The sequence below is a fragment of the Homalodisca vitripennis genome, chromosome 4 (assembly GCF_021130785.1).
Source record: "Homalodisca vitripennis isolate AUS2020 chromosome 4, UT_GWSS_2.1, whole genome shotgun sequence".
NCBI lineage: Eukaryota > Metazoa > Arthropoda > Insecta > Hemiptera > Cicadellidae > Homalodisca > Homalodisca vitripennis.
In genome coordinates, this window is record NC_060210.1 from 67,269,621 (window position 1) to 67,284,539 (window position 14,919).

General features: G+C 34.6%; 2 protein-coding genes across 2 annotated transcripts in view; one reads left to right on the forward strand and one right to left on the reverse strand.

The window, feature by feature from the left end:
• The window catches only part of LOC124359443 (ATPase WRNIP1-like), a 34,986-nt gene extending 26,223 nt beyond the window's left edge, over nucleotides 1-8,763 (reverse strand). Inside the window, exon 1 of the mRNA XM_046812187.1 lies at nucleotides 8,054-8,763. Coding sequence (XP_046668143.1) covers nucleotides 8,054-8,356 — 303 coding nt within the window. The 5' untranslated portion in view covers nucleotides 8,357-8,763. The remainder of the gene's footprint in view (nucleotides 1-8,053) is intronic.
• A 4,422-nt stretch (nucleotides 8,764-13,185) lies between these two features.
• Nucleotides 13,186-14,908, forward strand: LOC124359445 (2-methoxy-6-polyprenyl-1,4-benzoquinol methylase, mitochondrial). Its single transcript, XM_046812188.1, has one exon. The coding sequence runs from the start codon at nucleotides 13,329-13,331 to the stop codon at nucleotides 14,220-14,222; it is 894 nt and encodes a 297-aa protein (XP_046668144.1). The 5' UTR covers nucleotides 13,186-13,328; the 3' UTR covers nucleotides 14,223-14,908.
• Nucleotides 14,909-14,919: the final 11 nt, after the last annotated feature.

Sequence of the window (14,919 nt, forward strand, 5' to 3'; positions counted from 1 at the left end):
TTCACAGTTACCTGACAGGGCGGTGCCAAATGGTTGAACTTATGCATAATAGCAAGGGGATTATGCAACAAATCAAATCTGAACCAAAAAGCATCACACGGGGAGTTCCTCAAGGGTCTGTACTGGGTCCAGTACTTTTCATTTTATTTACCAATGACTTTCCAAGATATCTAAAAGACTATTGCAGATCACTAATGTATGCAGATGACACTGTATTGCTTTTGGGCAACAATAATCCAAAACATCTTGAAGTGACCTCTTATATTGCTCTTAACATGGCAATTCAGTATTGCCATAGGAACGACCTCGTTGTAAATGAGACAAAAACTAAGCAACTTATTTTAGGCAAGCACAGAGAGGCTGTAGGCAAGTTACCTGACCTTGAAGAAGTTACTGTTGCCAAATACTTGGGAGTAACAATTGATGAAAGCCTCTCCTGAACCCCCCACATCGATCTCCTGTGCAACAAGCTAAGTGTAAGCCTGTTTGTAATTCGCAGGATTAAGAACATCTGTGACGTGGATACAGCCAAGATCGCCTATTACAGCCTGTTCGAGACCCATTTACGCTATGGTATTGAAGTATGGGGAGCAACTACAAGGGGTAATCTAGAACGAGTGCTCTTGCTCCAAAAACGTGCTATAAGAATACTTGGAGATCTCCAGTCAAGAGAAACTTGCAGAAACAAATACAAAGACCTAAAAATCCTGACTGTAGTAAATCTGTATATCTTGGAAGTTGTAACATACTCACATCTAAAATCATTAAGCCCCATAAGAACCGCAGCTCAGATTCATGACTACAGCACAAGACAGTCAGCCAATTACAGCCTTCCTACACACCATCGCACAATGACTGAGAAGAAACCCAGCTATGCAGGTGCCAGAATGTGGAATGTCCTTCCTCCAGAGCTGAAGACTGCAAGCATTCAACAGTTTCGTCACTTGCTGAAGAACTGGCTTCTTGACCACCCATTTTACTCCATGACTGAGTTTTACGGATGGCGACAATCACAGGAATTTTGATCCTCTAGAAGAAACATTTTTCACCATTCTATTTACTATTGTTATTGATAGTATATGTTGTTTTTTATTAATTTATGACGCAAATTCTGTACTTAAAGTTCATGAATAAAGCATGCTGACTTCTGACTTCTGACATATTTTGCAATATTCCAATGGTATTTTGGTATTATCTGGATGCCTCTATTTTTAGAAAAGGTTTTATTACAGAAGATCATAAAAAAATCTACATTAATAGAAACAACAGACTTTATTTGACTTACTGTGAAAATTACATGTCATGACAATTGGAATGCCTTTACCATCAGCAGTGTTATATCAATAACCCACCTTGCTGGTGATGAACAAGAAACTATTATTATGTAACTAATCAGTTTGTTTTTCTGACACCCGTTTACAACTGATATGTAATAAAAACATTCACTTTGCAATATATTTCAATTGTAATGCAACTGAAGTTGTAGAGAATTACTGGAAATATTACTGTATAATGTGCCACGTTTTTTGTAATGATCAAAAACCACTTCTATAAATTTCTTAAAATAGTACATTTTCATTTTCAGAAAGAATTTTTAGGCGGGCATGATTCATATATTGCACAAAAATTGATATGTTTAAAATTTAATTTACATTTGAAATAATCCATTGACCAAAGGGACTGAGGGGAATCAGGGTTTCTAAGTGGAGAGGGGGGAATTATAACAAACAAGCTAAGGAAGAGTAGGTATTGGTGGAGGGGTCAATCGGGATACCAATATTCACACAATGAATTTTAGAGGTCAGAGTAGGGTTACCAATGGCGTAAGAGTTTTTCAGTACTTTTCCTCTTTTTCAACAATTTTGCAACAGTTTCGATCAAAATGGTGAAATTTGATTGTTAGTATATTCCTCAGTATTTTTCTCTGTGCTCATATATTTATTTACTAATACACATGATATTTGCACATCTTGTAATTAAATTGTTTTTTCCCGCTTTGTGATTGGTCACATTTTACTGCGCTGTACATTTCACAATAAAGATGTTTTGTCATTGCCATTAGCTATTGTGTATTAGAATTGTGTATCACCTAAGGACAACATGTGTAGTAGGTGATCAATCAAGTTTTTTTATTGTTAGAATGACATTATGATCTTGTCTCATTCTTAGTTCGACGTGGAATTTTACAATCCTTTTCTTTTGCATCAAATGTGGCTGCCATTGTCCTCAAAGTGAGGATACACTGTAATGTTCTTGTTTTACATGGGTTTAATATGGTTAAGTGAGTGTGTAATATTTAATGAACATTAGTGATTAGCCTTTTGGGTTAGTGTTGAAGCATTATAAAACGATTGTCAGAAAAATGTCATAAATTTCTCTCAAAATACTGCTGAAAAATGCCAATTTCAGCAATTTTATAACATTTTACTAAAATTTAATTTACAGATAAATTGTTTAGTTAAAAACACATGGATACTTTGGAATTATCTGGAGGCCACTATTATTGGAACTTTTTTTTACTGGAGACATAACAAATTTCAATTTTAGAAAGAACAGGCTTTAATTGACTGACTGTGAAAATTACATGTCATTACAACAGTCGGTTCTTATTTTCTGCCTCCGATAATGAAGCTATGTCGGCGACAGTAGGCCACTCTGTCGCTATCTACTTCTTTGTTATTACACGATATAAGCAGGTTAAGCACGATATATTAACATATTAGGTTATCATAAATAATTATGTTACTAGTAGTACCATATTTGAAGTAAAAGTTAAAGAACCTTTATCCAGGCTCACATGATCTGACAAAGTTGAAAAAGTTGGACATTCTGGGTCGTGGCTTCGATGGAGCCTTCCCCCACTTCTGGCAAAAAAATATCCCTCGAGATAGTACCTAAATTCAAGCTCAGATCACGTGAGCACTCATAAATGTCGACTTTAAACTTTTTATGTTTATAATTCATATTTATGTATAGCCTGTAACAAATAGTAGATAGGTAGACTAATATGGATAATAGATAGTAATACACAGAGTGGCCGCCTTCTCACCAACATCACTAACTTTCGGTAGACAGAAAACAAAACCTCTTCCTAATGACATGCAATTTTCACAGTTAGTCAAATAAAGTCTGTTCCTAATAATAATGCAGTTTTTTTAGATCTTCGGTTACAAAAACTGTTCCAAAAATAGTGGTCTCTAGATAATAACAAAGTACCAATACATAAAACATGTATATACTGCTAATTTATTACACGTAAAAAAACACAACAATGGTACCTACCAAAAGTATTTCGAAAATTTTTCCAGTTTCATATACAAAATAGCACTTGAAAAAAAAAAACATTTCCTCAAAACAACTGATACTACTATGCACAAAAACAAAACACAGTTTATAAAATACACAGACTATCACTGTGTTCTGAATAAGTGAGCACTTGAATTGAAAAATCTATTTACAAATAAAACTGAAAGTGCAATGGAAAATAATTAACAAATATTACCTTAAATGTAATTTAATTTAAAAAATATAAAATAATAAAAATACTTCCAGTGCATATTTTTTCGGTTTCAAATGAGAAATTAAAAAATTGTTCCACTATAAAAAATAATGCCAATTGAAAGAGAAAATTAAACTAAATACAAACATAAAAAGTTTAGATTAATATTTTAAAACCTGTAAAAGTTATGCTGGTTTTTAGAATGCTTGATTTTTACTTTTTTGTGTTTTACACTAAATTTTAAACTAAACAATTAATCTTACTTAAAATTTTTTCTTAAAATTTGTTTCATTCTAATATTGTTTATATACCAACGTATTATAAATGGATTAAAAAATTATCGCCATCGAATTTTTACAACAAACATTCATACATACACAGACATTGGCATTTAGCAGAAGTTTTTGAAACATCTGTAAGTATATATGAACGCTGGCATGTATTAAAATTAAAAAGGTTTAACATTTTACTGATTCGGTACTATCTCAAGGGATGATTTCGTTTCAATCCACCAGCGCAGGGCAGAACCGTAATGCCGCAGCCAGCTTTAATGATTGGAGGCATTACTATTAGTTTTTTTTTGTGAGTTAGTTTTTACATATAAAAATATAGCTTCATTATAATACAATTTTATTTCTTAAGGGAAAAGGACGGTTTGTCCCCACACTTAGTCTTAAAAGGACCTTTGCGCCTCCCTTACTTAATTTTGTGTCCTCAAAGTCCGAGGCTTTTACAGAAGCCTATCAGATTTGAGGGCTCCTGTTCTCTGATATCCTTGGGGCTGAGGAGATACGCTCCCAGGAATCTTTTCCGAATTTTTGAGATGGCAGGACAATCTAACCAAATATGCTCTGCTGATTCCTCCTCTTCTCCACAGAGTCTGCATTCATCAGTCTGGCTAAGGCCCACCTTCATAAGATGTTTCCTTAGGGGGCCATGTCCTGTCAACATCCCCCTAATTAGTCTAATATCCTCCTTACTCTGATCTAGGAGAGCTGCCCACCCTTTAGCGTCAGGAGAGACATTTTGGATAGTTTTAATCCTGAGGCTCTTCTACAATTAATGTTTCTTATCCTCTTTACCCAATCTTTTACGCTGTTGGAGAAAGCTATCCCGCAGTCTGGCTCAGGCCTCACCATTATAGACTCCGCTCCCTTTTTGGTAAGGATGTCTGCTTTTTAATTTCCATGAACACAACCGAGTGTTACTCTGTTATTCGTAGCCACCTCAGCTAGAGCATACTTACATTCCTAGACTGCTGTCAAGTCAAATGAACAGATATCAAGTGCCTTTTGCCTTTAGTGCAACCTGACTATCATATAGTATCAAGTATTTTACTCCTTTTGTCCTCATTTGTATGAGTCTTCTGGAGCATGAGTCTATTGCTATAACTTCCTCTTGGAAGACCGTGGCGTGTTTTCCCAGGGGCACTGCAATGTTAACTCCTGGTCAGTATATTCTGTATCCTGCCTTAGAGTCAAGGCATGAACCATTTGTGTAAAACTACAGGACTCCTTTTGTAGGGCAGACTTCCTTTTTAATCCATTTCTCCCTTCCATGGATAGAGACAGTATATGGTTTTTCAAAGGAGTATTGTTTGAAGTATTGCTTCTGACACATTGGTTAGCATTTCAGCCTCAGGAGATTCCTACATTATCTTCATGTGACCTCCTAAGGAAGTAGTATTAATACAGCCCCAGAGGAGTGTATCCCAGGACCGCTTCAATTGCTAGTGTTGGGCAGGAGCTCATCGCTCCTGTAATGCTTAAACAAGCTAGCCTTTGAACACTCTGTAGCCTCTTAGCAGCTGTTGTTTGTTCTACTTTCAGCCACCACACTAAAGCAGCATATGTGACCATCAGTTTTATTATAGTTTCATAAATCCAGTACATTATTTTGGGTTTCAATCCCCAAAGAGTCTCTTGCAGGCCCCAAGGGCCATCGCCGCTTTGGATATTATGTTCTCAATATTTGAGTTCCAAGTAAACCCCTCATCCAGGATTATACTCAGATATTTCACTTCCTTTGTTTTATTCTGATTCCTTCTAGGACAGGCTGTGTTAGCTGGAACTTTCTTTTCCTGGTAAAGGTTATCATATTTGTTTCAGATGGGATGATCCGTAGACCTTTCCCATGACACCAGTTGCTCATGAGACTTAATTCTTCTTGAATCAGACGTTCCAGCGTGCCTTTATTTTTTCATAATACAAAACTACAAAACATACGAGGGGTATTAGAAAAGTAAGGTTCCCTATGCCGCCGAGACAGAATGCGATATGTTGGGGAAAATCTGGCAACACTGTCTTACTCATCAGCTGTCCCTCTCTCTATCCATACCACTCGCGCCTCGCTACGTCCAACAGTGCTGGTCTAGCTGCCTTCGAAGATGGAGCTCCCTATCGTTGTTACCGCCAGATACAAAATTCGTGCTGTGATACGTTTTTTTAAATGCAAAACAGATTTCACCTATTGAAATTCATCGTTAGTTAATCAAAGTTTTTGGGGAAAAGTGCATATCTGTTCAACACGTTCGGAAATGATGTAGAGAATTTAGTGAAGGCCGCACGGAAATTCATGATGAAAACCGAAGTGGACGGCCTTCAGTTTCAGATGGAGTTGTTCAAAAAGTTGAGACAATATTGCTTGAAGATCAGAGAATCACCATTCACGAACTTGCTTTGCTTATTCCTGAGATTTCCAGTGCGATCCAGAACCGCCAGAGAGGAAGATTGTCCAGTGGTGTGAGGCTTCTCCATGACAATGCTCGACCTCATGTCTCACATCAAACTCAAGAACTGCTTACAAATTTTGGCTGGACTATTGTGCCCCATCCCCCCTACAGCCCAGACCTAGCCCCAAGTGATTATCACTTATTCCCAAAATTAAAGGAACACTTGGGTGGCAAACGCTTCAGTACCTATGATGAAGTCAAGGAAGAGGTTATTCGATTCCTCAAAGGATTGGTGGCAGAATCCTACAACATGGGGATAGAAAAGTTGGAGCATCGTCCACAAAATTGTTTGGACAGAAACTGTGATTATGTGGAAAAAAACTTAACTTTTAAGTTTTAAATTGATGTATAACACTAAGTAGAAATATAGAGCTGTATTTTTTAAAAAATCATGGGAACCTTATTTTTCAAATACTCCTCGTAATTCAGTTAGACATTATTTCCCAATTCATTCAAGCAGTTACGTCATGTGCATGGTATTTGAATAATGGCTGCTGGAGATAAAAAATACTGTTACTTATCAATAACCTATAACAAAATAAAGTGTTGAGATATTACGTTCATGTAATCTGTTACTATGTTAACATGATCCGAGCTTGAGTTTGGCCACTATCTCAAGCGATGTTTTACTTTATTTGACAGAAGTGCAGGGAGGTGCCACCGAAACCCACATTGATGGCAAGGGGGCATTTCCGATCAGTACTTTCCCGACCTTAGATCACATCCAACTTCTCCAAAGTCAGATAACGTTGTACAATCTGTCTTGTGATTTGACGTCGGGAAAGTACCGATCGGAAATGCGCCTGGTGACACCCCACACTTCTGGCAAATAAAGAAAAACATCCCTTGAGATAGTACCTAAATTCAAGCTCAGATCACTTGAGTGCTTGTAAAGGTTATCTTTAACTTTGGTACTACTGGTAACACACGATAACCTAATCTAAACCTACCTATGTTGCGTAATAACATAACATTCCACAATATAAAATTTCCACTACAAGCCTCATTGCTAGCACAAAATTACCTTAGCTGTTACTGGTAACCTTATACCAGAAAGTCAGTATGAAAACACCACATCATTCAACCCAACTGTTACTGAAATAACAGGATCCCGGTAATAGGTTACCACTGATTAGGTTACAGACACTAATACTGTCCATCTGTAATGGCCGCAAGTACAATGGCGATGTATATATTTTATTTCTCACAAACGTTTATTCCTCAAAATAATAAAAAGTAAATGTTACACTATATTGTTTCTTACATTTTATAAACATACATATAGCTTAGATAGCTATATTAAAAATACTACTTTTAAGATACAAAAAGGCCAAACTATACTGCTGTTTCAAATACCTATAATGTAATTTGGTTTAGTATAAGTAGTTATAGTGAGGATCCGTTACTCGTGAATGATTTGATAATCATGATTATGAATAATTTGAGTGTTGGATGCAGCGTTGGCATCATCTTGCACTACTGAAATGTAGGCCACTTAATTAATTCTACATTCTTATGGAACTACAGCCTACCTTTACAACAAACTAAGAATATAATTTCTGCAGTACAATAATCACCCAACACATATTAGATTACAATATGAGTACTAGATACTGCCATTTGTCTCAACCTATGAAACTATACTAGCTAGGCCTAGTCCAAAGCTCATGAGGGGTTAAATAGTGAATTTTTTATATCACAGGGGTAGTCATTAAAATCAATATAGGCCGCGTGAGCAATTTTCCTTCCTGCATCCTCTGTATCTACAAATGAAAACAATTAATTGCATGTTAATGATATTCTACCTCTATTCTAAAACTTACTTTAACATTTTGAGAACAAGAAGGATAAACTGATTCCACATTTTCCTCTTTCAATTTCTTTGGACTATATGTACACTCTGTTTCCTCGTGATGTCTTTTCTCTTGAAGGCTTATGCTACCAAATGCAATCTTCTTTTCATTACTTGTTGAACCAGATGATAGAAATAGACACCGATTTACATGTGCTTCAATTTGTGACACTGTAAAGTTTTTAAAACAAATAGGACATGAAGATTTCTCTTCAGTTGAATCACTACCATGATTTTTATTATCGGTATTTCTTCCTGGAGATTGCTTATTCATTTTAAAATAAAGAGAAGAGACTAAATAAGAAATAAATCAGTGATCCCCTTTTAGTGATTCAAAATTTGTTATCAGTTACTCAGTTATAAGAGTAAAGACTCAATCTTTGTTTGGTTTTGTATTAAATTCAAAATATTGGGGACTGATTAAATTTATTCATAACTAAGCCTGAGATGTAAACTTCTTTTCAAAAAATGTATGAATGGCACTGTTAATAAAATGCAAGATTAGAAATTGTTTATTGCTGATAAGTGGCTAAAACTGTTGATTTGATTAAGTCACCCATCATTAGGCCTAACCGACGAGCATAAAGCCACTTCACAATAATATTATAGTTATTGACGGTTTGACATTAAAGTTTATTGTTTGTTTGGGTTGTTTTGTTTTTATTTGCTATGTTGTTCCTTATTTTATTAAATCACATGGCACATTTGTAGATAAGCTGATAATACAACATGAACCCAAAGAGTAATGCAAATTTAATTAATATTGGTGTATGTAATATTATTATGACAAGTGATGATGAACTCTGTGTAATTAACCCGAAATAAAATTATAACTGAATAGAAGGAGATCTTAAATCGTTAAATAAAGAAAAAAAAACTATTTTCTTAAAGGGATTATTAAATAAACTTAGATAAATTTGTTAACATATATTAATTGATGAAACATTGCAATTATACCAAATCAGAAATTGGAACTAGATTATAGACTGTATTATGGATTTATAATCAAGGATTCTAGCTAGAACTCTAACAACCCCTTGATTAATGATTATTCATAATCAAGCTTCATACTCTAACAACCATTTAACAGAACTTTTCCACTCAAAGGCCTGTAAAATTACCAACTACAACCCTGATAAGTTGGAGTTTTTGCTTTCATTAAAAGGTTCTAACTATTGTTGTTAGCGAAATCTCAACTTTTTCATAAAGTAAGAATAAAAAACTTTAATAGCGAAATACGGTCAGTATTTTTAAAATGTATTTACTCTTTTTTGTCATCTTATAGTGTCCAATACAGGAAAAATAGTCTTCAAAATCAGGCTGAACATTTCCCTTTCAACGTCTTACAAATTTATAAAATTATTCAAAAATATAATATTCTCAAAGCCTAAAATATAATGTTTCTTTAACTATAGATATGGGCTATATAACAATATATACAAAATATCAACTCAATAAAATAAACCATTCTTAAATTTAAAAGCGTTTAAAAGTAATATAATGTCTGTTTGGGTGATTAATGAATGTGAGGACTTTAATGTGGAAGAGACCGATTAAAAATTATCTTTGGTCCGGGAAAAAATATTTGGAAAGGTTGACATAGAGTTCGGATGCGCCGTTTGTAATACTTGCCATGTTATATTATCTTGGAAATGAACATACTTGTGTATAATGACACAAATGTAGTTCTTAAAGGAATTTGTTAGTTTGATTATTCTAGTTTCTCTATTATCCTTACTTCCAACTTACATATTTCTAATGTGTACAGTATTGATATCTACCTCACAGCAATAAGCTTGTTAAATATTAACTATAAAATTCAACAGTGGTGGATAACAACAAAATACATAACTAAAATTTCTCAGTAAAAATATAGCTCACAGTGAAAAACCACATACCGCCCATAAAGTAAATAAATTTTAAAAAATCCAGGTGCCTTAAGATGCAATTGCCCAGCCGTAGTATATTGGACTCCAGAAAAGATGAATGGTGCCTTCTCTCAAACAGCTCCAAGGATCTTAAACGCCAATGACATCTAAAGTTCACACGTTCCAAAAGAAGTGAAGAAATTATCAAATTATCGACAAGCTTGTAAAATAACTATATATATATATATATATGCTATGTATATATATATATATATATATTATATATATATATATATATATATATATATATATGATCGTATATGATCTTGAGCGTACCTTCTGGCCTCCAGAGAGTTCAAATTTAGGTCTTTTTTCAAGTCTGTCTTGTATTTAATTATAGTTGTATCCCAACATAGACTTGTAGCCAACAATTCTACAAATTTGTCTGAACTCGCTGAAGTTCTTACCTATGGTAAATCTGATGAAGGGACCCTACGGTTGAAGAATATTACAAAATAGAGCGGATGTGTACACAATATATGGCTTTTAATGACGTTGGACCATTTACAAAGCGAGAGACCTGACAGTATTCCTATTATTCTCAAAGCAAGTGCACTACGCACACGCTCAACAGGAATTAAATCATGGCAAAGAAAACCTACCCTGTCTTATTCTAATGACTGCTGGTTCAGTAGGTATCTTGATATATAATAATCACATGTAACTGGAGGCTTTTCCCTGTGAAAGGACACAACAGAGCATTTTGTCAGATTTAAAGCCATACTGTTCTGCTTACACCAATGCAATGGAGAGGTCAGGGCCTTGATGCTGGGGGCTCAGGGGGTATAGCGGTTGGCGGCTTTGCAGTGCGGTACTTGCAATTGAATGCAAGTTGAATGAATGCGTGCAATAGTATTGTAAATTTGTATAAAGTGACATTAATTATTGATGCTTTTTTATTTTAAGATTCATTTAATGTGTAATGTAAATAAATAGAATTATTTTTAGTTATAAATGTATACATATATATGTTAGTTTTTATTTTTATGGGGTTAAGTGGTAGAGAGGACTTTATAGTCCTAACTTCGCCTCTAATAAAGACATTTTTCATTTCATTTCAACCTAATGTCTACCATCCTGTAATAAATAACAATCACTCATATCTCTAATCTTGTAAAAAAGCTTAATGGCATCAGCAAACAAAGGCAATGTACTTACAGCTTGACTGTGATGTAATTTATAAACAGATTGAACAACAAAAAGCTAAGGTGAGAACCCTGAGGGACCCCTGAACATGCTATGGAGTCAAACCATCAAAGTTCACTATAAGTTTTCTATAAGCCAGATAGCACCTCAGCCATAACAGTATTACCCAACAATACCATAGGCTTCAAGCTTAACATTTAGAGTCTAATGATCAACTTTGTCGAATGCTTTGCTAAAGTAGATTGCATTCAGTTGTCTTCTCCCCGAGAAAGCCTCCACTACACTAAATTGTTGGGTTACAAGGCTCGTTACAGTGGATCTCCTTGCACAGAAACATGCTGTTGAGTGGAAATCCAGTTGGTAAATACTGGATGAATTCCATTTAGTATTATTTTTTCAAATACTTTAGCAAGCGTAGATTTTATCACTGCAGGCCTGCAATTCATTGTATTCTCCATTGAGTTTAACTTGACTAGTTGTGTAACAAACTCAGTTTCAAGTAGGTACTTTCAGAAACACTCAAGACTCCAATGATGCATTAAACAAATCCGTAACCAAGACAGACAGCACAGAATTTAAAAACAGTCGGAGGAATACCATCTGGATCGCAACCTTTGGACTCGTCCAAGCTAGATGGGGCATCATAGACTACTTAACGAGTAATCTGCGACTTAGTAAATAAACAGTGTTTTGAATTGACAAGCATTACTGTTACTGCATAATGGTGTATAGACGTATGAAAATAATGCAGCGAAAAAGTCACAAAAATATGATGATCAGAGGTTTTGCAATCTCCTAAGATTAAACATGTGGGAGTAGTTATCTCTGCGGGCTCTTAAAAAAGCTCCATGACAATTTTTGTTTTGGGGAAGTGCATTATTTATGTGTCCAATGTACTGAGAGTAACAGATTCTTCTAAGTTCCTTGTATTGGCATCACAGCAAATTCTAAATAAGTTTTCCTATTAGGGGAATTTTTTTTAACCTTGATGAAGACACTTCTTACTTATCACCAGTGTTTTAACTCTGATGAGAACAACACAAGAAATTCATCATAAGCAACATGCTTCCTTGGCGTATGCTAAATATAGTCGATTTCAAATTCCCACAAAATTTTTCAAACATTGAACCAACATTATCATATGGATAGTATAGGCAGCCCGCTCTTACCACACCATCATAGATCTTGACTAGCTGACATCTCCTGTAGTTCGGAACCATAATGGTAGCAGAAGTTTTGGGACATAGTATGACGGAGGCATCTATGGACAAGGCAGGATGAAGGACGTCAATTACGAGTATTGCTTACAAATCCTCCTTAGCAAAATCACATTCAGTAGTTCATACTAGATCAAGGAGATTAAAAACACTGTTGTATTGGATTAGGTTAAGAACACAGTGCATGTTAAAACATTCCTTAAAGCCAGTGAAGTACATAACGGGGTTTCCAAGCACCAGTCCGCCTCAGGAAGGTAAAGTCCCCAAGAAGTTTCTGTGAGACATTGTTCTCCACTCCTATATAAAAATCTCAGTAGATATTATGAGAGCTACTAGGTGGTATACTCGTATAACCGCAACCCAACAAAAGTTTGGTATTATGAGAGATCCGTGGAGAAAAATAAACACTCACAAGGCAAAGGGTCATGAATAAAGTAGTATGAGTCAAGAAGTTCTTGTTTACCACCGCCAAAATGGCACCACCTCTCTTCTTCATGCTAATATCAGCTGTCCTGTCATCCTGTAGGCATTGTGGCCTAGAGAACTTAATTCACCATTAAAAACATCCTGAGAAAATTTAGTTTCCATAGTTTAAATAGACGCTTCACTTTATATTAACCTATATTAGTAGAACAGAATTTACTTTGGCGAAAACACAACTGTTAACTTATGTTACTCTTTACTGTATCTTTAACAAATCTTAAAGTCAAGGTGGGAAGAGCAAAAAACAAGCGTAAAAAATAATTTAAGGACAGCTAACAATTTCAATCCAATTGGTGGTCTGTGGCTGTTGGTGATACAGCAGACAACGCATCAGCTGAGCAAAAAGGTTTATGTTTGTACTCAAATTGTTTATTGAATGAGTTATGTATTTTGAGGTTATTTTATGTAATCAATTAAAGGTTGTTGCGAACAAAGACTTTGTTTTTACATTTGAAAAATAATAATCTTTAGAATGCAATTGGTTAACTTTCGCTGCGTTCTATACAAACTAGTTGCTCCAAGAACTGTGTTTAAAAATTGTAAAGACTGTCGTTTTTCTACAGCTTCTAAGTCAACAAATGAAGGTGAAAGTGAGAAAGAGACACATTTTGGCTTTCAAACTGTACGAGAAAGTGAAAAGGTTCAAAAAGTGTACGAGGTTTTTGAAAATGTTGCAAACAAATATGATGTAATGAATGATGCAATGAGTTTTTTTATCCACAGAATATGGAAAGATGTTTTTATTCAGAGATTAGCACCAACGCCAGGGACAAACTTGTTGGATGTTGCTGGTGGTACTGGTGATATTGCCTTTCGTTATCTTAAATATTTAAAAAATTTACCACCTTCAAGCGATTTAGTCTCTCCTCCAAGTTCTGTTACTGTATGTGATATCAATCGAGCAATGTTAAGTGTTGGCAAAGAGAGAGCAGAGAAACAAGGATATAGAGAACCAGAAATAAATTGGCTGGAAGGGGATGCTGAAAAACTTCCTGTAGAGAATAACACATTTACAGCATATACAATAGCATTTGGTATCCGTAATTGTACTCATGTGGACAAAGTTCTTGATGAAGCCTACAGAGTTCTTAAGCCAGGAGGACGGTTTATGTGTTTAGAATTTAGTCATGTAAACAATGAAGTCCTTCAATGGATTTACGATCAATATTCGTTTCAAATGATACCAGTTATGGGACAAGTTATTGCAGGGGATTGGAAATCTTATCAATATTTAGTTGAAAGCATAAGGAAATTTCCTAACCAAGAAGACTTTAAAGAAATGATTCAGTCCTCTGGATTTAGTTGTGTTTCTTATGAAAACTTAACATTTGGTGTTGTTTCCATCCACTCAGGTTTCAAACTTTAGAATATGATAGTTTTAGTTAATAATAAGTTGTTAATATTTATAGAATTATCAATAAATCATTAAAGTTTGTACAACTAGAAATTTACTTGATTAGCCTAAATCTTGAAAGTGCTACTTGAGTACAAATATTTTGCTATGTAGCAGTAACCTTGTTAATTTGACCACGTCGTGTCAGTAAATAGGCCAACTATTTTTATTGAATGTTATGTAATTAAATGTTAATATCTTACTTTATGTAATTAAATGCATGTTTCCATATTTTATGCAAGATTTGTAAAGTAATTGGAACTCAAATAATGGTAATTCTCAGCAATTAATGGGTCAACTTAAATTTCTTTTTTATTTTAGTAGGACAATCATGTAGTCTTTAAAAAGTGAGAAACGTGACAATTATTCTTTTATTCATATATAATAATGTATTGACTGTTTTCCATGTACCAGTGATAATCTGTAGACCTTCTTATTGCTTGGCAATGTTAACAATGCCTTTCCGACAATTTTCAGGTTTCTTGCTTTCCATTATTCTTTGTAAATAATTTACTAAAAATATGAAAGAAATTGAAGTTGACCCAGTAATTGCTAAAATTTACCCAAATATCGCTATTCCAACATAAATCCAAGACATGCAAATTAAATTTTGGTTGACAAATTTATTTTTCAAAAAAGCAATTAAATTCATAAGCTCATGTTTTACTTT